Below are 26,002 nucleotides of genomic sequence, written 5' to 3' on the forward strand. Positions count from 1 at the left end.
AAATGAAGGGGAGGCAGAATTCACTCGTCAAATAGGTCACGTAGACGCTCGCGATAATCCAGCGGTTTGCTTCCTAAAATGGCCGCCGTTAGCTTCTATGGCGTATATACCTGTTTATACGTGTAGAATCGCGCGAGTAGACCCTCTACAAATAGGGTTGTACGCTCTTTGGTGCAAACTACCGAGATTATAATCTCTTTGGTCCTTAGCTAGCTAGCAGTATGCACGCACCACACACTCGCCTCGACTCGCTCGCGCGCTCGCCATCCGTTTTGTTGTGTTGCCATAATACTCGTAAAAGTCGATGTCTTTTCTGTGCTCTGTGAGGGGGTGTGACTTTCTTTCGTGATGGAATTCCAGATTTTGCACAATCTTTGCGACCACATTGGTTTGCGATACAAGGAGGTAAGTATGATGACTTTATAAATGGAACTATTAGAGAAGATAGAGCTAATCTAGATGAGAATGAGCATGCCTTACAAAGTGGAGGTACCTGGACGAAGCCACGGCGCTTACCGGAAGGTGCCTACCACTGGTCCCACCTATTGCTTTTTCAGTGTGCTGATTGACGGCGCCGAAACCTTTCGTTTCTATAAAAATTCTAATTTGAATCTGATTCCAGTTGATTCTGAGTGGGGTACGTCGCGTCGGCATTCGTACCACCGGTGTAGCCGGGGGGGGGGGGGGGGGGGGATGGGGTCGCTATTGTCTATGGAATATTTACAATTCATCATAGAAAGTCCAAGCAATTAATTCATGTACAAGGAAAACATAGATTTGTGTTTCAATAGAATGTAGATCTATGGTCTAGACTAGACCTATAATTCAGAAAGCCTTAATGAATATTCAACAGTTTTACTGTTTTGTTTTGTTTTTGTTTCTGTTTGTTGTTTGTTGTTGTTGTGTTTTGTTTTGTTTGTGTGTGTGTGTGTGTGTGTGTGTGTGTGTGTGTTTTTTTTTGGGGGGGGGGGGGGGGGAGGAGGGTTGTCTCGATGAGTGGCCAGATCTACTTCACTCTGCTCTGCCACTGAGTACCAGCAACATCAACAGCTCTCACAGCACAGAGTTACACTTTGTTGCCATACAACCCAGTTTGTGGCATCCTATCATTTCTATTAATAAAATCTAGAGTTTCTAGAGATCTACAACAGGTAAGCTTATTATCCACTGCTGGTCCTTTCCACACCTTCAGTCGTCCTTGCTTTTGTAGCTCATTCATTTTTAAACTTGAGCACTTTCCTCAGAACATGATCATCTTTCCTCAAAACATGCTCATAGTCATACCACCACAACAGGCCATTCAATATTCACACTTGCCACCTGTTCACCTGATTCCTTCAACCCAAGCATCTTCATTGAAAATGAAATACCTGGTATCCTCAGATTTCTTTTTTAAATCCATGCATTAGTTTCACACTAAGCATCACTCTCACCATCTCTCTCTCAGTCCTTCTCAAAATTGCCATTTTACTTTCCCTCAAACACCATCTCTCACTCCTATACAACATTGCAGACCTCACACAACTTTGATTAAACCTTCCCTTCATACCAAGGAGAACCTTTTCCCACAATTTATGGTAACTCTTTGCATTCCCTGAACTTCACCCAGCCAAGTCTTGTTCTTGAAATTAACAAAACTTTATCTGCTTGCATATTCCAGGCCAATTTCTTGTTATGCCAGCTGTCAGCCTTTACATATTCGGTTTTCTTCCGTACCTATTTGGGAAGTCGGGGCACATCAACAAGGACTCGACACATTGTACAGGCTGTGGCTGGAATCTGCCTCTGCGTACAGGCTATAGGATGGTGAGATTGTGCTAATGTATTATTTTCTTTCTATTGAAGTGACAAACTTATCATTTTGTTAAATACTCTTCCACTACAATAATTTGTTGAAAATTCTTTCTTGCCCTTTTCCAAGCAGGCTACATATACTTCCCACTTCCTTGTCAACCCTAGCTCTCCATCAAGAAAAGTCAACTAAAAAGCCATGTATCAACTCTGACCAGCCAGAATTAAATTGCTGTACGAGACTAATTTTCATTTTTTTTGGTCAAATTTTCATTTACACTGTAGCTTTGTCTACACAGTCTTTACTTCCATTAATATGATGGAATAAAGGAGACATTTCAACAGAGTGAAGTTAAATGCATGATATACATGTGCAGAATAATTCATTACACAATGGAATAGTGCTCTCACTTCACTGTCGTGTTACTTGGCCTACACACTACTTTAAAATGATGCTTATTCATAGCATGTCAACAAAGGACACATATCATAGCCTTCTCATTTTCTATTGTATATGTACAAGTTCTTTCCTCATTAAATATCTTCTCATTCAGATTTCTTCTAAATTTAGTAATATCGTATCCTTGAATCAGCATTTTCCTTTTATGTATATGTGGGACCTCTGCATTTTGGGAACTTTAATATTGTTTTTTCTTTAAATTTGACATATCCCCAGGGAAAGTTTGTACTTTGCTGTAGATGTGAGTCTTTGTTACATCTTGATGAAACTGGTTCATCCCAAAGTGATGCAGCGATATGTGTCAGTATTCTCCATCACCTTCTTATCTGGTGTTCACATTTACCTCATGGCAATTGGGAAAGGAGTCAATAACTTTGACTGTGTGGGGTGAGTACAAACATGCTCCTCAGACTTCATGATATTACATAAACACACCTCTATCCATCTCATAGGATTCAGTGTGGATACACTCTGCAGTTTCGGCCATGATCTGAGTAGAGGCATTTGTATTGCAACCACACTTTTTCATAGTACTATGCCCTTTTCCATGCCACTTGCTAAAAGATTATGATAGTTGATATTCAGCACCTTGTAACAGAAGCTGCAGAACATTTTAGTGTGTGCTTGTGTGTGTGTGGGGGGGGGGGGGAGATATAATCTTGAGGTGTTCCCCTCAAACATCATTAGTTTTCTTGTGTGTGTTTGTTCAAGATTTCTCTTGTTTGTTTGTTTGTTTTTTTCAAGAACTTAACATCTTCACCAGTTCCACAGCTCCGGTGTAATTATAACTAATGATGTAATTCAGGAGGAATCATCAGCAAACACTTTGGGGAGACCTAGTAAAACATTGCCTGATACCACTAAATGATATCTCTCGCTGATACTGATTGTGCAACATGTTGGATTAAGTTCGTGAGTGGTGTACCAGTTATTGCCCAACACTAGTGTGATCTTTGTAACAAGCTCGAGAAGTGAAAATACTTTGTGCCATAAATGTTAGGTTTTGTTACAGTAGTGCTTCAGAGGTGAGTGAATCTGACCTTAGTGTAGAAAGGGACCAAGAAGTGACATCACAGGTAGCATAGCAGGAAGTGATAAAGTGAAGTCATTGAGTGAAACAAAGGAGCCAAAGATTTTCTATATTTAGTCTGCAGCATTCTGTATTGACCTTGCATATTGTACAATTTATAATGTCATTACAATTTGCAGTGTATGCCAGAGCTAGACCTATCTGCAGTTCTCACATGCAACAGTTGACAGCACATACTAATAGTGCATAAACAAACTTCTTATCCAAAGATGCTGAGACTTATAGGTCTGTCAGATTATTAACATGTATGTGGAGTGGGAAGTTTTCATGCAATCAGCATCCCTCCTGGGCTTGCAAGAATGCTAAGATAGAGAGTTTTTAGAAAGTTGGAGAGTTGAGAAGTTACAATGGTTGTAGAAGAGCTAAGATGGCAATGCTGCTACCAGATTTAATACCCAGAATACTGCTTGGTCAATCCAAGGGGTCAATCCAATGTATTGTAGAGATCTATTTTGAACTGAATTTACTTTCCCTCTGTTAAGTGAGCTCAGACAAGTTGTATCTCTTCCTATGCCATCAACCATGTCACACCCCTTTCACAGTATGGTACACCCCACTCTCCTTTGAGTATGATGATTTTTTCAAAGTCCTTATTGCTCTCTTTGGTAAAACAAAACATGATTCAAAATTAGTGACTGACACTGCCTGCATCTTCCTAGTTCTATGTCATAATGTTTCTTGCAAGTTGGGCTGAAGACATGAAGCAGGATGCGGGCAGACAAAATGAATTCTTGAATCTCGCTAGCAAACCTTTGAATTTTGAAAGACTGTGTGATGACATCATCTCCATTTTCCAAGAAATATATGTCATTGTTCTTCACATCAACACAAAGTATTCCAGTCTATCATGGCATAGTATACATAATTTTGTACCATGTTTTATGTTTTGCCTCATTGATATGGCATAATCTGACATGTTTGCATCTTTCTTGGATGTATTTTTATTTCCTGTGATAACAGACCGCTGATGGTAGTGACAGAAAAAGTTGGTTGCCTAGCGTGGTCTCTTCATGATGGTAAGAAGACTACGTACTTTTCTTGAGAGTGTTTTTTTATTATTACCTAGTGTTACTTTCATTTTGTGTGTGTGTGTGTGTGTGTGTGTGTGTGTGTGTGTGAGAGAGAGAGATTGTGTGTTTAGTGTCTGTCTGTCAGTCCTCTATGTTTAATATGTCATCATGTATTATATGATTTGTAAGTAGCTGTGTAGTGTAACTCGGACTGACTTAACCCGTTGAGGATGAGTCCTGAGCAGGGGCGGATCCAGGAATTCCGTAAAGAGGCGGCGCGTTTACAAAATTAAAGGGGGGCGGGGGGCGCACGCACCCTTCTCCCATTTTTTTCTTTTTATTTCTTTTGTTTCAACAAAAAATAAAGGGGGGGGGGGGCGTGCGCCGGTTGCGGTCCTCCCTGGATCCGCCCCTGCTGAGTACACTAGGGCATGTGTCTATGGGGAATGCATGTTGTAGGAAAATCAGCTCATCCTCAGCAGGTTAAATGATGATGATGTAAAGATGGATGATGATAAAGTGTTCTGATGTTGAGTTGTTTAAAGGACATAGTGACTGTTGATCTAAAACCTTCCATAGATATAAGAGAAATATAAAGTCAGCTTTATGGCATTGGTACAGGGAAATATTGCACTTGATGCTAAATATTGAAGTGAAATCTGATACATCTAGGAAAACTTTAACCCTAAAAATGTGTGGGGGGGGGGGGTTGAATCAACCCCCCTTCAACATTTTTCCCTGCTATTCCGCCGCATGAAATTTTTTGATCGTGCCGTTCTCTGACTTTTTACTTTCAAGTCTTGCACATCTTTTGACACCCTTTTCGCGAAAATCACACATACTGTTAGGACGCTGCATGACCTTTTATACATACATGCCTGTCAGACCGGAAATGGCTCAAAAACGTGATTTTGTGTACAATGCCTAGATGCAAATAGAGTTTTCTCTCCTTATTCAAAAAGATATGATTGTTTTCACTTTCAATGGCTTAAATCAATTGATTTTAGCAGAATTATGCTTAAAATAGGTTCTGTAATAAATTTTGTGAAAAAAAAGTAAAAAACAAAAGGTTGAAAAACAAAAATACATAAGAAATTCATAAAAAAATAGAATACATAATAAATTAACTTTGATAGATATTTTTTTCAAGTACATTGTTAAGGATGCTACAAAGAATGTTATCACCCAAAACTAGGATTCTAGGAGCTTTACTTTCTTATTTAGAGCAAAATGTATGATTTTATGTATATATTAGCATAATTGATTAATACTGGTATAATGAAAATTTCCATTTCTTTTTATATAGTTTAGTAGATTACGCCACAGGTAATGTGTGTGCCAATTTTCATGGCGATTGTGCAATCGACGGCCGAGATCGGGGGGGTTTGAATCAACCCTCCCCCGGCCACAGAACACCCCAAAAAGCCCGGCCTGGTTAGGGCTAAAGGGAACCAATACTTTCAGATGAAGTTTCTCTTATTCAAATGCTTGACATATTTGATTTATTAATGACAAATTTGAGCTAAATCGGACAAGGAATAAGGAAGCTACAGCTGTTTGAATGAATGAACTATAGAGGGCGACAAATTAAATCAGCTTGGAACCTTTTGACAACTCTCCATTAATTTTCTAAACAAAATTTCACTATTACTGTCAAGTTTTCTGTTAATTCACATATGAACATGGTTCAACTTCAAAATATGCACCCTAATTTGCAAAATGCATTCCTTTGTGCCATATTTGGAATTCAGACAAGGAGTTGCTGTCATTGTTGAGAAAAGTTGACTCGAATGTGAAATTTTATGAATTTAACCTTTGGAGACATGTCCACAATTACGTCACAGCCTGTCTGCTGCCCTCTACTGACTGTTGCGGGGAGAGCAATTTATTAATTCATGAGATATTAGCGCACTATATGAAATGTTGTCTGTATCTTTGTTGCTTTCACACAGGTTTAACACGAGATGACTCACAGCTTAACAATTTGCAAAGAAGGATGGCAGTGAGGTAAGTTGTGTGTCTACTTCCCAGGGCTTAGTGTTTGTTAAAGCACTGAGAAAGAAGAAAGAAAAAAAAAACCCCCAAATATAAATAGGCATGATGTAACATACCTGTTCAATTTTGCAAGGGTTTCAACTTTCTGCTTCATTCTGCCCAGATGCTGTGCTAGAAAACAAAACAAAAAACAAACAAACAAAACACACACCAAGAAACAGGGGAGGTGTTAGGCTTGAAAGGTTGATATAGATGCATAGGCCTACTGTACAAGCTGATACTTTTTGCATGTACAGACATTTTATTCCTTTTTTTTTTCTATCCTTTTTGCGAATAGTGGTTGATCAGATATTTTTTTGAGTTGTTGATTTTGAATTTTGATGTCTCCACTTCATGTTTATAAAAAACAAAACAAATAAACACACATAACACAAATGCTTGAAGAATGTGGGACTTCTGACACAAACTGTTTTGTTCAAATATTGTGTGAAATTAGATTAAAAAAAAATAAGAACACAAAAAAGATAGTAGCTGCCCCCTTTGGTACCCCATTTTTAGTCACTTTCTTACTTGCATGAAGTCACAAGAGTACAACTTTTTGACATGTTTAAAAAGGTTTATCTCGCCCATGATGTAGTATTGAATAGACAGTATATTCTTCAAGCATATTATTTTCATGAATCAAAACTGGTAAGAAAAATGTGTGACCAGTTATATTCATAATATCAGAAATAAGATGTCACTCTTTTTCAAGAGAAAGAAAAAAATAATGGTTTTCTGTTTTTGACGTGAGGTACATGCACTTCTGTCAAGGGAGGCAATGAATTGTGAAATGCTAAATTCTCAGAATATGTGCTAAATTCTCAAAATAAGCAAAAATGTAAAAAGCTAAATATATGGCATTCATGATTATGTTTTTTCCCCTATAATTATTATTTTTTTCTACGTGCCTAAATATTTATGTTGTCAAAGTTTTGTAACATTTTTTTTTATTGAAAATGATACTGGAAATAACTGTGAATGTAGAAAATGATATGTACAAGCATGTGCGCATCCAACTTCAAATGTACTTCTATTCATTTTGCAGGCAACCATTGACAGAAAATGAAAGACAAATAATATTTGGTGTGGTCTGTGTTTGTCATAATGAGTACTATTGTTATCACTGATACTGTGGTCTGTTTTTGTCATAATGAGTACTATTGTTATCACTGATACTGTAGTCTGTGTTTGTCATAATGAGTACTGTTGTTATCACTGATACTGTGGTCTGTGTTTGTCATAATGAGTACTGTTGTTATCACTGATACTGTACATTCTATTTTGTTCGTACAGGAAAATCCCCAGCCTCCTGGAATACCTCAGTTTTATCTTTTATCCTCAAAGTCTCCTCATTGGTCCAATTACCTACTATGGGGACTATGTCAAAGTCATTGATGGGTCCAAGTACTTGGTAAAAGAGAAGACTTCTACAGGAGAAGAGGTTTTGGTGTACAAGGAACCTTCAAATAAAGTAAGAATATTAGTGATACAGGCTTTGCCTTATCCTTGTAGAAGACTTTTCCTCTGTATTCCAGTAGGATATTATGGAAGTATGATTCCTGATAAAATGACAAGAATCTTCCCTCATCTCATAGTGTTAGTCAGTATCTCATTCATACCACCTATAGCTCCATTGGGGACAAGTGGCACACCAAGCACAGCTGAATGCTCCACACAGTGCTATTGACTGCTCTTCTTGCCCACATTTTTTGGTCATTGGTTTTGTGAGAACAAAAAGTTGCTTCACCCAACATGTAGCTTTATATTGTAGATATCACTGAAATTCTCTTGAGATCCATCATTATGAATTTATTAATACACTGTATGAAAAATCCTTGTGGTATTATAAAGATAAATAAATTCAAGTATAATTCCAAACCACATTTAAGTTTTTCCCAAAGTCAATATTTCTTCGCCTATTGAAACATCACTCCATGTGACTCAATTTGGCTTTTGTGATGCATTATACTGTGAGTGTTACAATGGCTCGTGAAAATCACACCAAATTTATTCAAACCTTAGCATCTACATGTATTATGGTTCTTTTTGTCCAATTCTTTTTTTACATAATCTTTCATAAAGGAGTATTGATGATGCATGTAGCAATACACAATAGCATGTAGTTGGAGGATAAAGAATCTGTATGAGATTGGCAAAGACTCTATCAGAAAACTTCATGTACACCGGATATTTTTTGTTTGTTTGGTTTTGCCGTTATAGGTAGCACTTGCAGGCAAACTTAGTTTCAGTGTCTTCTGTGCTGTCATTCTTCTTACTCTGGTCCCCAAATATCCAATCATGCGAAATGTTGGTAAGTATATTTTTTTTTCTTTCCATTTTGATGCAGTAAAACAAAATCAAAAGTGTCGTTCAGAATCGACCAGTGTTTGTATTTTTTTTTTCTTTTACATATGAATGCATTTACTGATGATGGGGAAAAAAATACATACTTAAATTGTAATCACTCTGAAGAATAGCAAGTATTGTTTAGTAATAGGTGACCCAACTTAGTACTCTGCCATATGCACTGTGGACTATTCCTCACATCACACATTGAGCCCAATCACCTCCTGAAAATAGAGTAGCATTGGAGATAAATGTCTTGTAAAGGGAAAGAAAAAAACAGACATGTTGACATCAACAAGTTTATTGGTGCTCTTTAAAGCATGATGGAAAATGTTGCCTAAGTTTGGAGTAATCCTACAAGTGAGATGGTTGATGCATGTTTGTGTGTGTGTGTTTGTGTGTGTGTCTGTCAGTCTAAGTATAATCAACCAGTTTGGTGTTTCCTTCCAACACACAGATGACCATCATATGGAGACTACCACATTCTGGCAAAAGATGATTTTTGTCATTGTGTCAGTAGAAGTCGCCAAGTCCAAGTATTTCTTTGGATGGGTCTTAGGTAAGAATCTGCTACCCTTATCATTCCTGTGTTTTGTTTGTTTGTGTGTGTAAATTTTAGATATTTGAGGGCTTTCTTCTTTCCCCACTCATGTTGCAATTCACTTTTGATTGTTTTTTATGCCTCCGCCACGAAGTGGTGCTGGAGGCATTATGTTTTCGCTTTGTCCATCCTTCTGTCCATCCGTCCTTCCATCCTTCTGTCTGTCTGTAATCAATTTTGTGGACAGCGTAACTAAAAAACTGTTTAAGGTATCCTAATGAAACTTGGCATGTATATATGAGGGGGTGACATTGTGCCTGTCAACTTTTAGGTGCAGATGCTCAAGGTCAAAGGTCAAAAGGTCAAATGCTTAGAATTTCACTATTTCCCCCTATCTATGCAGTGCCTGAAGGTATTTTCTTGGAATTTGATGTATGCATGAACTACCCAATAAAGATTCTTTGGTGAGAGTTTCAGGTCATTAGGTCAAAGGTCAAAGGTCAAATGAAACTGTTCAAATTTCACTTTTTTCTCTATATCTCGGAATTGGTTCAAGGTATCTTCATGGAACATAGTACATATGCATGTACTGACTGGCAGTGATTATCTAGGGAACTTTTGGGTCATGGTTCAAAGGTCAGGAGGTGAAAGGTCAAGGTCACCTCTTCAAAATTTCACTTTTTCCCCTCATATTGATACGCAATGCCTGCACAATTTTTTTGAAACTCGGTGTATACATGTGTATTGCTCAATGGAGATTCTTTGGGAAATTGTTGTTGATGGGTTTGCCAAAAAGATCCAAGGTCGAAATGTCAAAGATCAAAGATCAAGTGAAAGTGCTGAATTTCACTTCTTCCATATCTCCAAAGTGGCTCAAGGTATCTTGAAACTTAGTACATGTATATGAAATTGCAGTGGATTCGCCTTCTCAATTAGAGCACAATCCATTTTTTTTTTGTGTATTTTGAGTCTCATAAGTGACAGGGACTGATCAAAGTCAGAGAGTCTCCTTCAGTGAGATACAATGTGTATACCCTGAATATTACTCATTGTTCAGAGTTGGGCAACAATGAGTAAGGAAGTAAGAACATTCATATCTTGATGCCATAATGTTTTTTTCTTTCTCTCTTTTTTTATGCTTATTTCCGGTATGTACCATACCATACAATCTCATGCTGTATTCATTCACTAGATTATACAAATAAATGATTATCTTATCTCTTTCCTTGCAGCCGATGCTATAAATAATGCAGGAGGACTGGGATTCAATGGATATGATGAAGACGGAAAGCCAAAGTGGGATGGTGTTAGTAATGTCATTATTTGGAATTTTCAGGTGAGATTGTTGATATTGCAAATCTTTAATGTTTCAAAATAGTTTTGCACAAAAAAGGTCTGCTCCAATAGTTTGCAATACCATAAAATCTTAATGCTGCCTATGTATTGACAAGATATGATGGCATATGAGAAAGGTAATGAAAATCAGATAGCACAAAAAGTTTAATGAATCTATGGCTGTGTTTATCAACTTCCCCTGTTTAAACGACTTTCGAAAGCCATTTCGATAGCCCTTTCGAAAGCCCTGTCCACTCCCCTGTACTATTAATGTGCCGCTTGTTTTCGTCAGCTGCGTTTATCAACTTTCCCCTGTTTAAACGGCTTTCGATAGTCCTTTCGATAGCCCTTTCGAAAGCCCTTTCCATAGCCCTTTCGAGAGCCCTAAAGCCCTGACTGCCTGTACTATTAATGTGCCGCTTGTTTTCTAAGAAGGGACGGCGAAAAGCAATTACCATCATAAAGACATAATTATCTTCCTCTGAGAGTGACGAGTCATGATACAATGCCACATGAATCAATTGTCTGGCCTATCTGTGAGGCAGCTCCAGTTTAGCACATACACTTGTACTTCAAATATTTCTGAGTGGCGGCATGAGACATGGGATCAAAGGGAATGAGACTGTTGTTACTCTATTTCTCAAACCTTGTTGGTGAAAGAAACACCTCCTTGTTCCAAGCATATGCGTCCCACACAGCTGTATACACCTGTGTACATGTACTCGTGCGCACTTTACGTGGCGCGCGTTTTTTCAGAAACCGGAAACGCATGGTTGCGTAACCGCAGTAGGGCGACCTAAAGGGCTTTCAAAATAGCTTTGCATTTATCAACTTCGAAAGGCTTTGATTTACAGACAGGTTTCTGATAACCTGTTTAGGAAACCTGTTTGGATCGTCACAAATTTTGGGCTTTCGAAAAAGCTTTCCTAAAGGGCTTTCAAAATTGCTTTGCATTTATCAACTCGTGAAAATTCCTGGAAAGCTGTTTGGATAACCTGTTTCTGCCGAGAAAGGAGAGTTGATAAACGCACCCTTTCATAAAAGGCTTTCCTAAAGGGCTTTCAAAACAGCTTTGCGTTTGTCAACTCGTAAAAATTCCTTGAAAGCTGTTTGGATAACCTGTTTCTGCCGAGAAAAGGAGTTGATAAATGCAGCCTATGACACTTAACCAATATGAAATTGATAAACAGTTGCTTGTCAAATTCCCATAAGCCAAGCTCGTTTTGTCTCAGACTGTGTCTTGACTTGTCAGTTCTCAACCAATCTCAAGATACAAAGCTCATATTGTCTCCTGTGTCTTGATTTGTCAGTTCCCAACCAATCTCAAGATACAAAGCTCATATTGTCTCCTGTGTCTTGATTTGTCAGTTCCCAACCAATCTCAAGATACAAAGCTCATATTGTCTCCTGTGTCTTGATTTGTCAGTTCTCAACCAATCTCAAGATACAAAGCTCATATTGTCTCCTGTGTCTTGATTTGTCAGTTTCCAACCAATCTCAAGATACAAAGCTCATATTGTCTCCTGTGTCTTGACTTGTCAGTTCTCAACCAATCTCAAGATACAAAGCTCATATTGTCTCCTGTGTCTTGATTTGTCAGTTTCCAACCAATCTCAAGATACAAAGCTCATATTGTCTCCTGTGTCTTGATTTGTCAGTTTCCAACCAATCTCAAGATACAAAGCTCATATTGTCTCCTGTGTCTTGATTTGTCAGTTCTCAACCAATCTCAAGATACAAAGCTCATATTGTCTCCTGTGTCTTGATTTGTTAGTTCCCAACCAATCTCAAGATACAAAGCTTATATTGTCTCCTGTGTCTTGACTTGTCAGTTCTCAACCAATCTCAAGATACAAAGCTCATATTGTCTCCTGTGTCTTGATTTGTTAGTTCCCAACCAATCTCAAGATACAAAGCTCATATTGTCTCCTGTGTCTTGATTTGTCAGTTTCCAACCAATCTCAAGATACAAAGCTCATATTGTCTCCTGTGTCTTGATTTGTCAGTTCCCAACCAATCTCAAGATGCTGATAGACAGCTGGAACATTAGTGCGTTGACCTGGCTTCGACACACCTGCTATGACCGAGTGCCGACTCAGAAGGCTTTACTTACCTTCCTTCTCTCATCAATGTGGCATGGATTCTTTCCAGGATTCTTTGTCACCTTTCTCTCGGGACATCTCATGCTGATGGCTGCAAAGAAGGTGAGTTCACACACAGCATGATTCATATCTCTGAATCACATTCAACCTTGGAACAATTACAAATCACCACAAAATATTGTATACTTATATGTCATGAAAGTCATACAGATTTGCACCTGTGGAGTTATCATGGCAAAATGAAGGACAATTTTCTTTGTATATTTTGCAACTCATGTTATGTTAGGTGTGATCTCCAACCTTTCTTCTCTTTCGTTTATAAACACTGTTTGAGATAAAGACGGACAAGCGTCTTTATCATCCTACTTGACTCTTGTGATGTATTCACAATGATACAGTGACCATTAAAAGACAATGGTACCGGTACTTTAAATTATAAGAGGTGCTGTAGGAACATTGCAGCAGAGACTCAGTGCTTCAGTCCCCAGTAGTAAAAGTGTATGAACTTGTTGATTCTACCATCTTTTATTTCAATCAAACTTTGTAACTTACTCTTTGTGCATTAGATTGGGGCAATTGACAGAATGATATATTGCATGAACAGAATGATGAAAAAATATTTAGAATTGCAGAAGTTGTCAGTCTCTGATGATTTCAGTTGAAACCTTGGTTTTAATTGGCTGAGCAGATCTGGTAACTGGCTGTTACTATGGTGATTGTCAGAGACTGACAACTTGTTTGGGCTGACAATTTTCATTAAATGGTACCCTGGGTGACCTTGTCGTGGTTCTATTGGTATTTACTGATTTCCAGCATCAACATTACAGTGAGGTTGCTAAACTGTACACAGTGTCAAGACCATTGAACAATCAAGACAAAATTCAAGACAATGATGATGCACAGAAAATGCAGGGAGGGATTTTACTTTTTAATCTTTAGAATTTACACACATGTAAATTTGCTTGCTCACTTGAAGTACAATGCATATAAAAACCTTTCCTTGATATCTCGTCTTCAAATGCCCCCTTCTCCATTTCTGCATAAACTGATTACTGTCACTGCTATCCTTCGCCTTTGTAATGGCGTTTATTTTCCTCCTCTCTCCTCAGCCCTTGTATTTCTCTTTCCCATACCAACCTTTCCCCTTTCATCCCCCGTTAGTCTCCAATAAGGCAATTACTTTAGTTTGAAGACATTTTCTGTGTTACATGTGTACACCTGACAAGCCAATCAATGTGATATATACATTTCTTTGGCCAATAGTATGTATATCATCATTATGTAGAAATGACTCGATATTTGCTCAGCAGTTTATTACCAAATAATTTTACATTGTCTAGAGAACTTCTTTTGTAAATGCCATCTAAATGAAATGGCTTTATCCTGCCTATCTTATTTTTTTGTTTGTGTATATTGCACCTTTCTTTCTATATCCCACTTTGTTGCTGCAATTTCACAATACAGTATTATGAAATTTGTTTGAAGATATGCAGCTGCAATGTTGCAAAATGTGAAAGGGTGCCAGGAAGAGAGCTAAAAGTGTAGAGGGGTGGCAGCAAGGAGAAAAATGATCAACTCATAATTCTTGTGATAAAAATGTCTAAATTATAGGCAATCCCATGCAATGGTGTCCTTACAGTGTGTTTGATCGTTTCTGCATTTCTCCTTTTGTCTTGTGCGTGCTATGTTTGTTTCGTTATTCCTTTTATATGTTAATTTGATGTAGTGTTGTGATCTCCTCATCCAAAGATGTAGTGATTTAGATCTATACATATGTACTAGGATTGCTATTGAATTATGCAAGAGGTAATGTGTGTGTGTGTACGTTTTTTAAGCCAGTAACACCTCCCTTTTAAGGAGAAAATAATGCTAGGCAGAACAGGAAAACCATAATCTATGACAAGAAAACTGTGTACATGCACAATTTGCAAGATTATAATGCCAATAAATGGCAACAAAGTAGATGAAAGGTGAAACAGAATTGATATGAGGTGATCCCTGAATCCTGGTCTTATTCTCACATACATGTATGATGGTAGGTACGATCCAACATCAGACCCTTGTTCCAGTCGTCAGCTCAGAGTCGTATGGTGTATGATGTCCTAACCTGGGCTACAACCTATGTCACCTTGGCCTACGTCATTACCCCCTTCACCTATCTCACCTTTGAACTCTCTCTCAAGTTTTTCAAGTAAGTTGAAATATACAACACTGATAATTATACAAATAGTGCATGCTCTATGATGCACTATACTGGGTTAGAGAACGACAAATTCTAAATTATCTCGAGTGCTGTTTTGTTTCACGGAGGCCGCAGGCCGAGATGAATAGAACTGCACGAGGGATAATTTGGTATTTGCAGCTCTGTAGTCCAGTACTGGTGCATCAATAGAACATGCACTAATTGTTATAGTAAATAGGTCCCTCGATCTACATGTATTATCCGTAGGTCTAGGCTCTAGATCTGACATTAAAGTCACTGTACCAAACGGCACTGATTTCTTGCATGCAGAGTTAACAGCAACCTAGTTTATACGTACACAGCACACGTCGCTATTACAGCCGCGTATGCGTATTGTACATCACAGAGCAGACTCACGTATAAACTCCTACATTCTGCGTCCAGTGCTCTACGCGCGCATACATTGAAATGCTTGGCCTTGTCCTACTACGGCCCTCCCTGCGAGAATCTCTGCGTACATACAGTTTGTAAAGCGTGGGCACGCGCTGTAATAGTCGTGCCACTATACCGGAATATTCCAACAATCACGTGATGCTATCCAACCAATCACAACGCAAATTTCACTCTACCTATTTACTATATAAATATGTATATAGGAAGTATTATGGTAACAAATAATGACAAGTCTTATGAAGCAAAATTATTTCCATAGCGTACTGTCTTTTCTGAACTATAATCTAGAGGTATTATGATTTACATACACCATATAAAAAAAAGTCTTGATTGCAAGTTTTCTTACACATGTTCTGCATTGAGAAGATTGTAATGCTTGTGCAAAGATAAATATCTGCTGAAGCCAAATTTATGTCATTGTTGAGTATGTGGTGATTCTATTCAAAGTTGGGACACTAAATCAGTATAATTGTGCACAGTTTCTGAAAGTGTGCTACATTGTATCATGTCGATCTCTTTGTAGTGAAATCAACTAATTAGGCATCATGTGTATACAAAGTCAAAGTGTGAAATATCATGACAAAAAAGATCAAGGTTTGACAAAGCACAATATCAACTTGTGAGATTTGTACTGATGTCTGCTACATTTGTTAGCGTGGAAAGTACAATTGTTGTACAGCAGCCATTCAGGGCAAAAATGCTACACAATAAATTATATACTACAATGGAAAGAAGTTCAAAACAAAATTGAAAAAATGTCAAAACACTATAATGGTTAACAACTTGAAAAACAGCAGAATACGTGTTGTAAAAGCAACAGACTCCATTTTGTGTGTATGTGTGTGTGTGTGTGTATACCTTAAATGATAAATAATTTAATTTGATTTTGTGTTTTGTATTTGATATTGTTATTTTGACCTCTGTAGGAGTTTGGCAAATACTTACATGTGTAATATTATACAAAATAATCATTTTGACAAAATCACAACAATCATCAAAGGTCTACAACTTTTTAAATCATTGTATCCCTATTTATCATTGTATCCCTATTGTAGGATAATGATACTGTAAAACGAGGAATATTTGTGTGCATTTTAATTTCACAAATTTCGCGAGAGCCAAGATTCGCGAAATTAAAATGCATGCGAAAGTTCATGCTACACTATATGCACTGAATGTTAGAGGCAACTTGTGAATATTTCATGCTGCGAAAAAGGCCGTCAGCTCCAATTCGTGAAAATTTTTTGCTATGAAATATATTGTGTTTTACAGTATCTCTTGTTATGGTCAAATATGACCTTGAATGGGATGATTCTACATTCCACTCCTACTAGTAACAGTGAATTATTCATTGCTTGTTTCTTTTCACCTCCATACATTTAGCTCCATTTACTGGTGGCTTCACATTGTTGCTGTCATTGTGATTCTTGTCCTACCGGCAAGAAAAAAGGATCAGCAGAAACGTGACACAGACATTGATGTGAGACCCCAAACATTTAATGGACATGCAGTAGAAAACTGGTCATCACAGACTAACGGTGGACAGGGTGAGGAGAGGAAAGATGAGTCAAAGAAGGACATTTAAAGGAACACTGTGTGTTGGTCTGTAGGTTTTAATTTGCTGTGTGAATATTCAAGGTGTGTGTGCATTTTCAATGTGCATTTGGTCATGGTTGGTTTACTTGTAAGTGTGCATGCATATGTATGTTACTTTGATGCAATTTTGCATTCAATCCAGGAGTAAGAAGGCGATATGGCGAATGCGCATTGTACAGTGTAAAGTCAAACTATGGTCTAAGGAAGAGAGATTTGCAGTAAAACACCATGTGTATGTACTCTTTGAAAAGACTTGTACTGTGAAAAAAAAAAGACCTTAATGCAGAATGGAGCGGAGAAATGAAGTAGGGATATTGTAAGGAAGTCAAATAGTGACTGTCAAAGGGCAGCTTTAAGCTAGGGTGGTATTCTCAGCCTGTTTTAACTCTGTTGTAAGTTTTGTTTTAACTTTTATAGCTTTGTTTTATCTCGTGCTCTCTTTGCCTGGATACATGTACATGCCATTGTCATAGTTTGTGCGCACGCCAGAGAATGAGCATTTGTTAATATGTGCATAGTAAGGCAAGGCACGTTTTGCACACTTTTGCCCAAGGGAGCAATCTTATTGTTTGAAATATTTTAGATGCTACTTCTAACAATATTTCCTGTTAGATATGATTATTGCTGTGGTCTTGGTTTCCATAACTTACAACACCATTAAAACAGTTCTCAGAATACTGACTAACAACCCTATTAGAGGTGTTGTAACTGACAGATTTTCAACAGAAGATACAACAAAAGTTACAGCAGGGTTAAAACGGTATTCAGAATACCACTCCAGAAAGTTGAAGTTGCACTAATGGAGATGGGAAAATAGGGGATAGAGAGAATTGTTGGAAGAATAAAGCGAGAATTGGATAAAGGGTTGAGAAGTTGTTGGGAGGAGAAAGATGAACTACAAGTGAGGAAGGAAGGGGGAAGGAGAAGGGTGGAAAATTTTGGAGAGAAAAGAAAGAAGTGATAAAGATGTGAAATTTTGAACAATGCATCACAAAACAAAGTGAGAGAAAAAAATGAAGTCGTAAAACATTTGAGAACATGAACTGTGGAACATGGAATCAAAACCTACAAAAAGTAAGGGGGGGGGGGGTATCCAAATGAGGACTCTTGTGGGAAAGAGCTTTTGGAGAGAAAGAATAATTGTAATTAAAAGTGTAATCATGAAAATGATTCGTGTGGAGGAAGGGGTGTGGGAAAGAAAACAAAAGAAAATAGTGATGATGTGCTTTATTGTAGAACCATGTTGTCACTTGGAGGCTTGGGTGAAGGTTGTAATTAGTTCTCATTTTTAAATTTTTCTTTCTGTGCTTGCAATTTTAGATGCTATTTCTGACTTTTTGCTTTGTGATGATTTTTGATACATTTACAATTTTTGTCCATGTGTGGCAGAATTGCTGCATTTGTTGTTGTTATCTTGTTCTTGACAAGGCTGACAATGGAGACTATAGGCCAATAGGCAACCAGTTAACTCACAATCCTATTAACCAGGAAGCTTATTTGACCTAATGTGTGAATGACCGTGCTTAAAGCAACTTTGTACACACTCTGATATTGTATTGTGAAAATTTTCATGACAAAGTCTGGACAAGGCTAGCCAACTGTTTTTCAGCTACTATGTACTCATGTTTATATTTTGCGCTTGACGCTTTAACCATCAATGTATAATTTTCTACATGTATGTTGAAATGCTCATGCTATCACGTTCAGTTCATGAGTTTATTTATGCTCATGTCATAATCTGTGCTCAGATCAGAGAGCTCATCTAGCTTCCGGGCCCTACCAAAGAAAAACTACATGACAACAAGTGAAACTTTCCACTGAAATGAATGGAAACCATGACAAGTAAACTAACAAAATGTCTGTGAATATTTGGCAACAAACCTTGATCATGTACAGATATTTGTTAACAACTACATATTGAATTTTTAGACATGTATTGAGAACATATTTATTCAAAGCAGCATATTTTTAGGGTTGCTGTTTTTATTCCTGTAGTGATCATTTGATAATGCAGTACCTTATTTTTGTTCTACCGTCAGCCTTATGAATTGTAGAAAATAGAAACCAAAGTGTCAATTTTTTATCAGTAACAAATTATGACGATATTATGTACCTCAAGAGCATGATTTCAATCTTGTTAATGAATTCAGAGAAAACAAGTCAATTGAGGCTGATTTCAAAATAATCCTTCCTAGTTTGTGCCACTTTTTACTTGTTACAGATGTGTTTGACAGTCGCTAGATGTGTTTGGCAGTCGCGAGATGTGTTTGTGTGAATGGGTGAAAATTAGACATTTAAAACGTCATTTTAAGGTTCTATTTTGCACTTGTAAATAATACTTAAGTTTTAGCTGGCTTTCAGGCTGGTCCAAGTGCACTTGTTTTCATATAAACTGTACTTATATTGACCTCTCAGTAGGCACACAGGGCTTGTGACCACAAGTATATTTAGCATTAGGCCCACCACAGGTGTATTGCAGTATTCTAGGTATTGCATGGAGAGACTTGATTCAAGCAGCTGTTGATGGGTTTCATATTTGTTTAAGAAACTTTGTTTCTTTGTGTGAATGTACAATGTATACTTTACAGTGTACAGACTTCATAAAAGTGTCTTAAGTCAGTGTCTGATAGTAATGATGGACAAATGGAAAAATGCCTAACTTTGTATCTAGTTTTGATTGACAATGTTACATAATACTTTTAAAGTCTGAAGTTTTCTCTCGTCTTAAAAGGCATTTATTTACCATTTGCAGATGAAACAAAAACCCAGCTTTAGTGCTTCACAATAGTGCTTAAATGTGAGTTAGGGAAAGAAACAACCAATGTAAAAAAAGTTTATGAATATAATTAATGTTAAGTATTGTTAAATATACACAATGTGAACAATAGTTACATTGTATGTTTAAATTGTTTCTATGATAAGCCGTTTACAGCTATGATTTATTGAGAAAATAGTGATACATGTATCTCCTTACATGATAGGCTTTATTGCAGGATTTTCATATGATAGGATGTTTTGTGATACAACTGACTTACAAATATGCATCAAATATGAAAGTTCAAACATTTTTGAAATCATTACTCCCAATGGTAAGCAGTACCTTTTAATGACTGTTGTTTTTGATGTCATTTTTATGTGAACTCACATTACTGGTCTTCAGACTTTTTGAAGAGTAATAATACAAAACTGAAATGAATGAATGTTTCCATTAATCTTGGCAAAGGCTTGTTGCACTGATATCACTGGATAATTTGTGCTTCACTTAATCGCAACCGATTTCTCTTTTTTTTTTTTTTTTTTTGTTAAATATCCATGGTTCAACATCAAGATGATATTGAACTTCAAAAGGTGGATGATAAATTTCTAAGACATGCATTATATTAAATTGAATAGTGTGGTCATAATGCAGTGCAAATCACTATTCTTTTTAACTTTGCAGAATTTTGCTGAGCAAATACTGTAGTATTAACATCTCGATAAAATTACCTACGTTGTAGCAGAAATGTGTTATTGTGAATCAGCGTTGTGTATGTTTTATTCTTCCTATAAGTACATGGAGTACAATTTGTCTATTTCTCTTCCATTTCTCTTGTTGTTTTGGAGTACATTGTTCATTGTTTTGCAAAGTGACTTGGTTTGTTTGAATGGCTTAGGGTGAAGGAAGAGTAAATCATTCGTGCAGAAATGCATGCAGTTGTATTAATACTAATCTTTGTTATTAAACATAAGCAATTATACTATTGTTTATGAAAAATGTGCAAACTTTTCACGAAAGATTTGAATTGCATGCATAATTTTGCAACTCACAATTTATATTTGATTTTGGGGAAACAGTCATTTAATGAATTACAAGGAGGAAAAGGAAGTAAATACATACCTCATTTATGGTTAGCTGATGTCTTTCTTTAAACTGTTTTTTAATAGCAGACAGTATCGTTACGAATAATACTTAGTGTTGAGTTATGTTGTGTTGGATTTAGAAATCCCAACATTATTTCTGAAATATCTGATGCATGCATCTGACGTGGTTCTTTGTTTAATATGGCTAATATCAAAAGAAACGTTTTCGTAGTACAGTAAATTGTACGCTATTTTTTTAAGCATTTGTGAAATTCACTAATTTGTTTAGTTTTTGTTTTTAAGTTGTCTGCTCTTGCTGAAAGTAATGCCTATATTTTTATTTGTTAATGCAATAATTTAATGATTTGTTCAATCCTCATGCCATTTTTGTGAATTTTGACACCTGGAACTCACTTATAGATATTTTTTGTTTCATTTTTTATTCTTTTATTTTTTGGTCAAAGCAATTTCCGTGTGAAGTTTTTTGCTCTTCCAGTAACGGTAACATGCTACAGTACATGTATCAAACTCAGATTTCGGCTCCAATCACGGAAATCATCAAAATTAAAGTCGTAATAAGAAATTATTAAGAAAAAAAGAAACAGTTGGAAGATATCAGTCTTCGGCCATTTCCCGCCAGAAGTATTACATGTCATGATTATTTGTGACAAGAAAAATATTTTAATACATGTACCTACAGTAAACCAAAAATGAGAAGAAAATAAAGTAAAAACGCCTCCACTACAGTTAATTGCTTTCAGGGATGCTTATTCTGTACATCTCTCCGTGTAAGTGTTGAATTAGTGAGATTCGGATGAATGATGTTATGCACATAACGAGTGATTCATCAGTGTTTGTACGTAATGAGTTTCGAGTTCATCAACTTTAATATACAGGAGCCAAAACCCAAAGTCATTCTATGGCAGTGTGTTTGTAGCCGTGTTCTGCCTTGGGACCATTTGCCAAAAGGTCACAAGATCAAACGTATTCGTATGAGCAATGCAGGACTTCTACTTGCAGATTTCTTACACAGCAAACCCGAAAGTAGATAATATTTTGTCAGATTCGGATCACTCTTTAACCCTAACTTAAACCTAAGCTATTTTGTGAGCTTAAAGTCTTGGGGGGGGGGGGGGGGGCATGATGCTCCCCCCCCCCTTAAGGGCCGTTCACATTGGAGCGGTTTTGCGGCAGCGGCAGCGGCGGCGGTTTGCCGCTAAACTTTGCCGCAGCGGCACGCTGTGCACACTGGAGCGGTTTGCCGCGCGTAATATGCAAATTAGATTGTTGCCCTTGGGCACCTGCAGTTTACTAGTAATCAATTACATAATTATCATGCACATGTATACCGTGAATACATTCCCCATGGATCTGAGAATTTACAAAATCACTTTTCCAAAACGAAACTAACAATAAAGGAAATCAAGGATGCGTAACATGCAAGAAGACTATTGGACAATCAGTACTGAAATCTCAGCTTTTCAACTTTTTGCTTAAAAAAAAAGAACACTTTCAACACAGACTGTTCAATGAAACTGCAAAATATTCCTTGTGTTACTGATATTGGTATGCACGCAGAAATTATTGCATCGGACCACTGCCATATATACTGAGAAGGCGGTACATAAAATGTGTACATCCAACACCTCAATATCTCAAATATGATCTGCGAAAGTCACATTTTCCTTGTTTTTGTTTTATTGGGTTTTTTTTATTTGTTTTCTTTTTATACAAAATTAGTCAGCATCCAAAGTAATGATATCTTATCTTGTTTCATGTTAACGAGAAAATGATTAGTATTTTTTTTTTCTGGTGTCGGCAAAGTAGTCAACTGTATGAAAGATGAGCTCTTAAAAAAAGAGAAAAACCAGCAACATACTTCTTTACTTGTCATTCCAATCTTTTACCATAGAATAGTATACCGGTATTATGATATATATATATATATATATATATATATATATATACATATATATATTTAGATCATCATGATTGTGTCATTCATTTATGTTTGTGTAATTTTGTACTTCATAACTCACTTTTCCTACTGCGCCTTGAGCATGTTAGTCATGTGGAATTGGCACATTCAATGTATACTGTATTATTATTATCATTATTACCGATGAACTCTATATGGATGAAATGTTAATGTTTGATTTGATTTCTGTCACAGTTCATGCTCTTTTTGGAAGTGTCATAGTTACAAAGGTGAGGGGATGTTTTAGGGAATATGCCTACCATTCACTCTCCTACTCAAACCTACTAGATCTACGTCTGTAGAGTATAATGTAATCCACAAACGGCCCATAATAAACTCGCCCACATACTGTACTCCCAGCTATGGAAAAACAAGAGTAGCATTTTCACTCTCCACAACATGTGTTTTATATTATGCATGGGGAAGAAATTAATGGCCGTTTTGCATCCTCTTAGAAAAAACAAACAAACAAAAACAAAAACTACACACACACACACACGCGCGATGTCAGTTTGGATTTCAAATTCATACATCTGCATTACACCATCAAATCTACGCTTTCAGAGATCTGGATAGCATTTCAACAGACAGTCGATTTCCAAGTGAACTACACAACTGTTGGGTAAAGTGATTACCAAAAGCCAACTGAGGTCGGTTTTATCTTAAGCAAGTTTTGTGGCCTTGCACTAAATCTTTTCTTCGAAATTTAACCACCGAATGAAAACATTAGTTAACAGGAATTTTTTTTTAAACAAACTTATGTCGGTAAATGACAAACATCACTCGAAATACACATCAAACAATGTACATACACTAATACAAACCACACATGTCAAATTTAGCACTTGAGACACTAATTCAGGACAATTGTTCCAACATAAAATCTCATTTGATGTGATCTAATATGGCAGTCTGTTGCAGAAATAAAGTACAGTGTATACATAATACTGTTGACATTTGCGAAGGGAAGTAATATAGCACATTCACATGTAAAATGAAAATTCACAAGATCTGACACTGTATGAGCAACTTTGTAAATCTGAATGGATAGACATGAGTGGTCAAAACAATACAGTAATGGTAGTATGGTACTGGATTTTAAGAATGATTGAAGTACATGAATGATAATTAACACCAATGTAATTTGTATCTTGGACCAATTTTCTATATCGTAAGCATATTATTCTCATCTCCTACATCTGAAAAAAAGAAGAATTAATTCAGTGCAAATTCCCAGCAGAATTACATACTTTACAACATAAAACAAATAAGTTGTTTACATTTCACTTTCAAACCTCATAAGGACCAATCTTTCTAAGTAATAAAAAAAAGTATTTGTATTACATGTACATGGGTCTAGGGCAATCACCCCCTGGGCAATTACCCCGTACCCTTCCCCTGGTTCTAATCCTAATCCTGAACCTAATCCTAACCCTAACCCAAACTCCTAACCCTTGACCTAATCCTAACCCTAATCTTTACTCTTACCTCACCACTAACCAGTATTTAGTCAGGGGGTAATTGCCCTCTGGGGCAATTACTCGGATACGCATGTACACGTAGGACAGGAAAAACATAGGAGAGAATAGGATTGAGAGAAAAGAGCAGTACAGAGTTCATCCAATGAAGTGAGCAAGAAAGAGCGGATACATAAGGGTGGATGAGGCTTGAGACTTTCAATGATATGGACATGTATTGAAGTTACAAACACAAACACAAGAAAATCAGGATAAACAAAGGAATACAACAAAAATGGGCACCTAGGTGCTTACATGGTTCAATTTAGCTAGTCAGATAACAAAATCAAGTAGCAAACAGAACAGCAACATATTATGCATATAATGCAATGACCTGTTATGAGTTATCTGACATCAAATACTAATTTAATGCAAGGAAGGTACAAACCGAGTATTCAAGATTATACATGTAATGAAAATAATATTCGATGCCATGTCAACATTCATAGATTTGGGTTTCAAGATAAACTTGAAGCTTTCAAAAATCTGTAGTAACATGCTTCAGGTACACTATAAAGTGCTTGGTCTACTGCTAATCATTTTACTCATTGTCATGCAGCATAATACAATATTGCATCCATACTCCAAAGTCAAATACACACATGTGACAGGTACTATGTAGGTACATAGTGAAAAGGTGGAATTTCATCACATTTTTGAATACAGTGACGTGTAGTATGTTGGCTACTGGCCTACCTGGGAGCAATGCAAAGAATTCTTGTGTTGTGGACCTGTACATGTATTATGCTATCACATTTCTCCTGAGTTGAGTTCTAACTGCGAAGTGATACACAATAGCCTGCCTTGTATGATAATCATGAAGAACTTGATCACTTCTTACGAACATAGATGAAATTGCGTGGGGTACATCTTCACTACTCAAGTGATACATGAAGGATGCCAGTTGAAGACAATTATATCTTGTGTTTTCAAATTACCATTCACATTATAAAGACTGAAAGTAGTTTGATCCACAATATCTTGGTTAAATTTACTATAGATTTTTTTTTCATTACCATGGCAACACATTAATTACATGCCACATTTACCTGTAATAGTGGCCACATATGCCAAGTTCTAGGTCAACTCCTGAAAAAGCAAGAGAGTCGTTGTAACTTGGGTTGGAACCAGGTGCAAGCATCATCATGGTTAGCAACAATACTGTTGACAGATATTCAGGCCAGGTGAGGTCATTTAGAACTAGTCTCCATGGCAATGTCACAGTTTGGTGCGATCTATACATCCCTTGTCAACTTGTACACATTATGTGTGGGTGTGGTGTGTACTGGAATTAGCAGCTTTTCACATATTCGATACTTGTCTACATTATCATAAGTAAAACTAACTCCTTGAAAAGTGAATATATGTACATGTTTCAGAGAAGCATTAACCACTAATAGTATCAATATAAAGGTACCTTATCATGCATACATGGTACAGGTGTACAGTCAAAATACAAATGATGATGATGATGATGATGATGAAGTCTTGTATAGCGCCGGTATCCGCCAAGTCGGGCGCTCATGGCGCTTGCTCCAAAATAAATACATAATTCAGCTTAAATTTCATGCACCGCTTGTGATATGACAGTGAAATAGTTCCAGGAAGTCATTGTCTCCATGTGTAAACATACATTCTTACACATTGGCTAGTTTTTCGATGAGAGAGATGGCATGGCTTGTGAAATAACATGGTCACTGTTATGAGGAGATCACAATTAATGG

General features: G+C 36.9%; 1 protein-coding gene across 1 annotated transcript; it reads left to right on the forward strand.

The window, feature by feature from the left end:
• The first annotated feature begins 291 nt into the window (after positions 1-291).
• LOC139737845 (lysophospholipid acyltransferase 2-like) lies at positions 292-18,016 on the forward strand. Its single transcript, XM_071648518.1, has 12 exons — positions 292-405; positions 1,661-1,806; positions 2,468-2,638; positions 4,302-4,357; positions 6,304-6,358; positions 7,682-7,859; positions 8,609-8,699; positions 9,192-9,293; positions 10,508-10,611; positions 12,617-12,814; positions 14,752-14,903; positions 16,731-18,016. Exons 1-12 carry the CDS (start codon positions 349-351, stop codon positions 16,930-16,932), a joined length of 1,512 nt encoding a protein of 503 aa, XP_071504619.1. The 5' UTR covers positions 292-348; the 3' UTR covers positions 16,933-18,016.
• Positions 18,017-26,002: the final 7,986 nt, after the last annotated feature.

The sequence above is a fragment of the Diadema antillarum genome, unplaced genomic scaffold, assembly GCF_040938485.1.
Source record: "Diadema antillarum isolate AM-2024a unplaced genomic scaffold, OU_Dant_1.0 seq00000709_RagTag, whole genome shotgun sequence".
Classification (NCBI taxonomy): Eukaryota; Metazoa; Echinodermata; class Echinoidea; order Diadematoida; family Diadematidae; genus Diadema; species Diadema antillarum.

What these genes read in the sequence shown, in the direction of transcription:
- LOC139737845 (XM_071648518.1), top strand. Translation starts at nt 349, where the DNA reads ATGGAATTCCAGATTTTGCACAATCTTTGCGACCACATTGGTTTGCGA. An exon ending in AGCGTGGTCTCTTCATGATG is followed by an intron (nt 4,358 to 6,303) that starts GTAAGAAGACTA and finishes GCTTTCACACAG; the next exon opens with GTTTAACACGAGATGACTCA. An exon ending in CAAAGAAGGATGGCAGTGAG is followed by an intron (nt 6,359 to 7,681) that starts GTAAGTTGTGTG and finishes TTGTTCGTACAG; the next exon opens with GAAAATCCCCAGCCTCCTGG.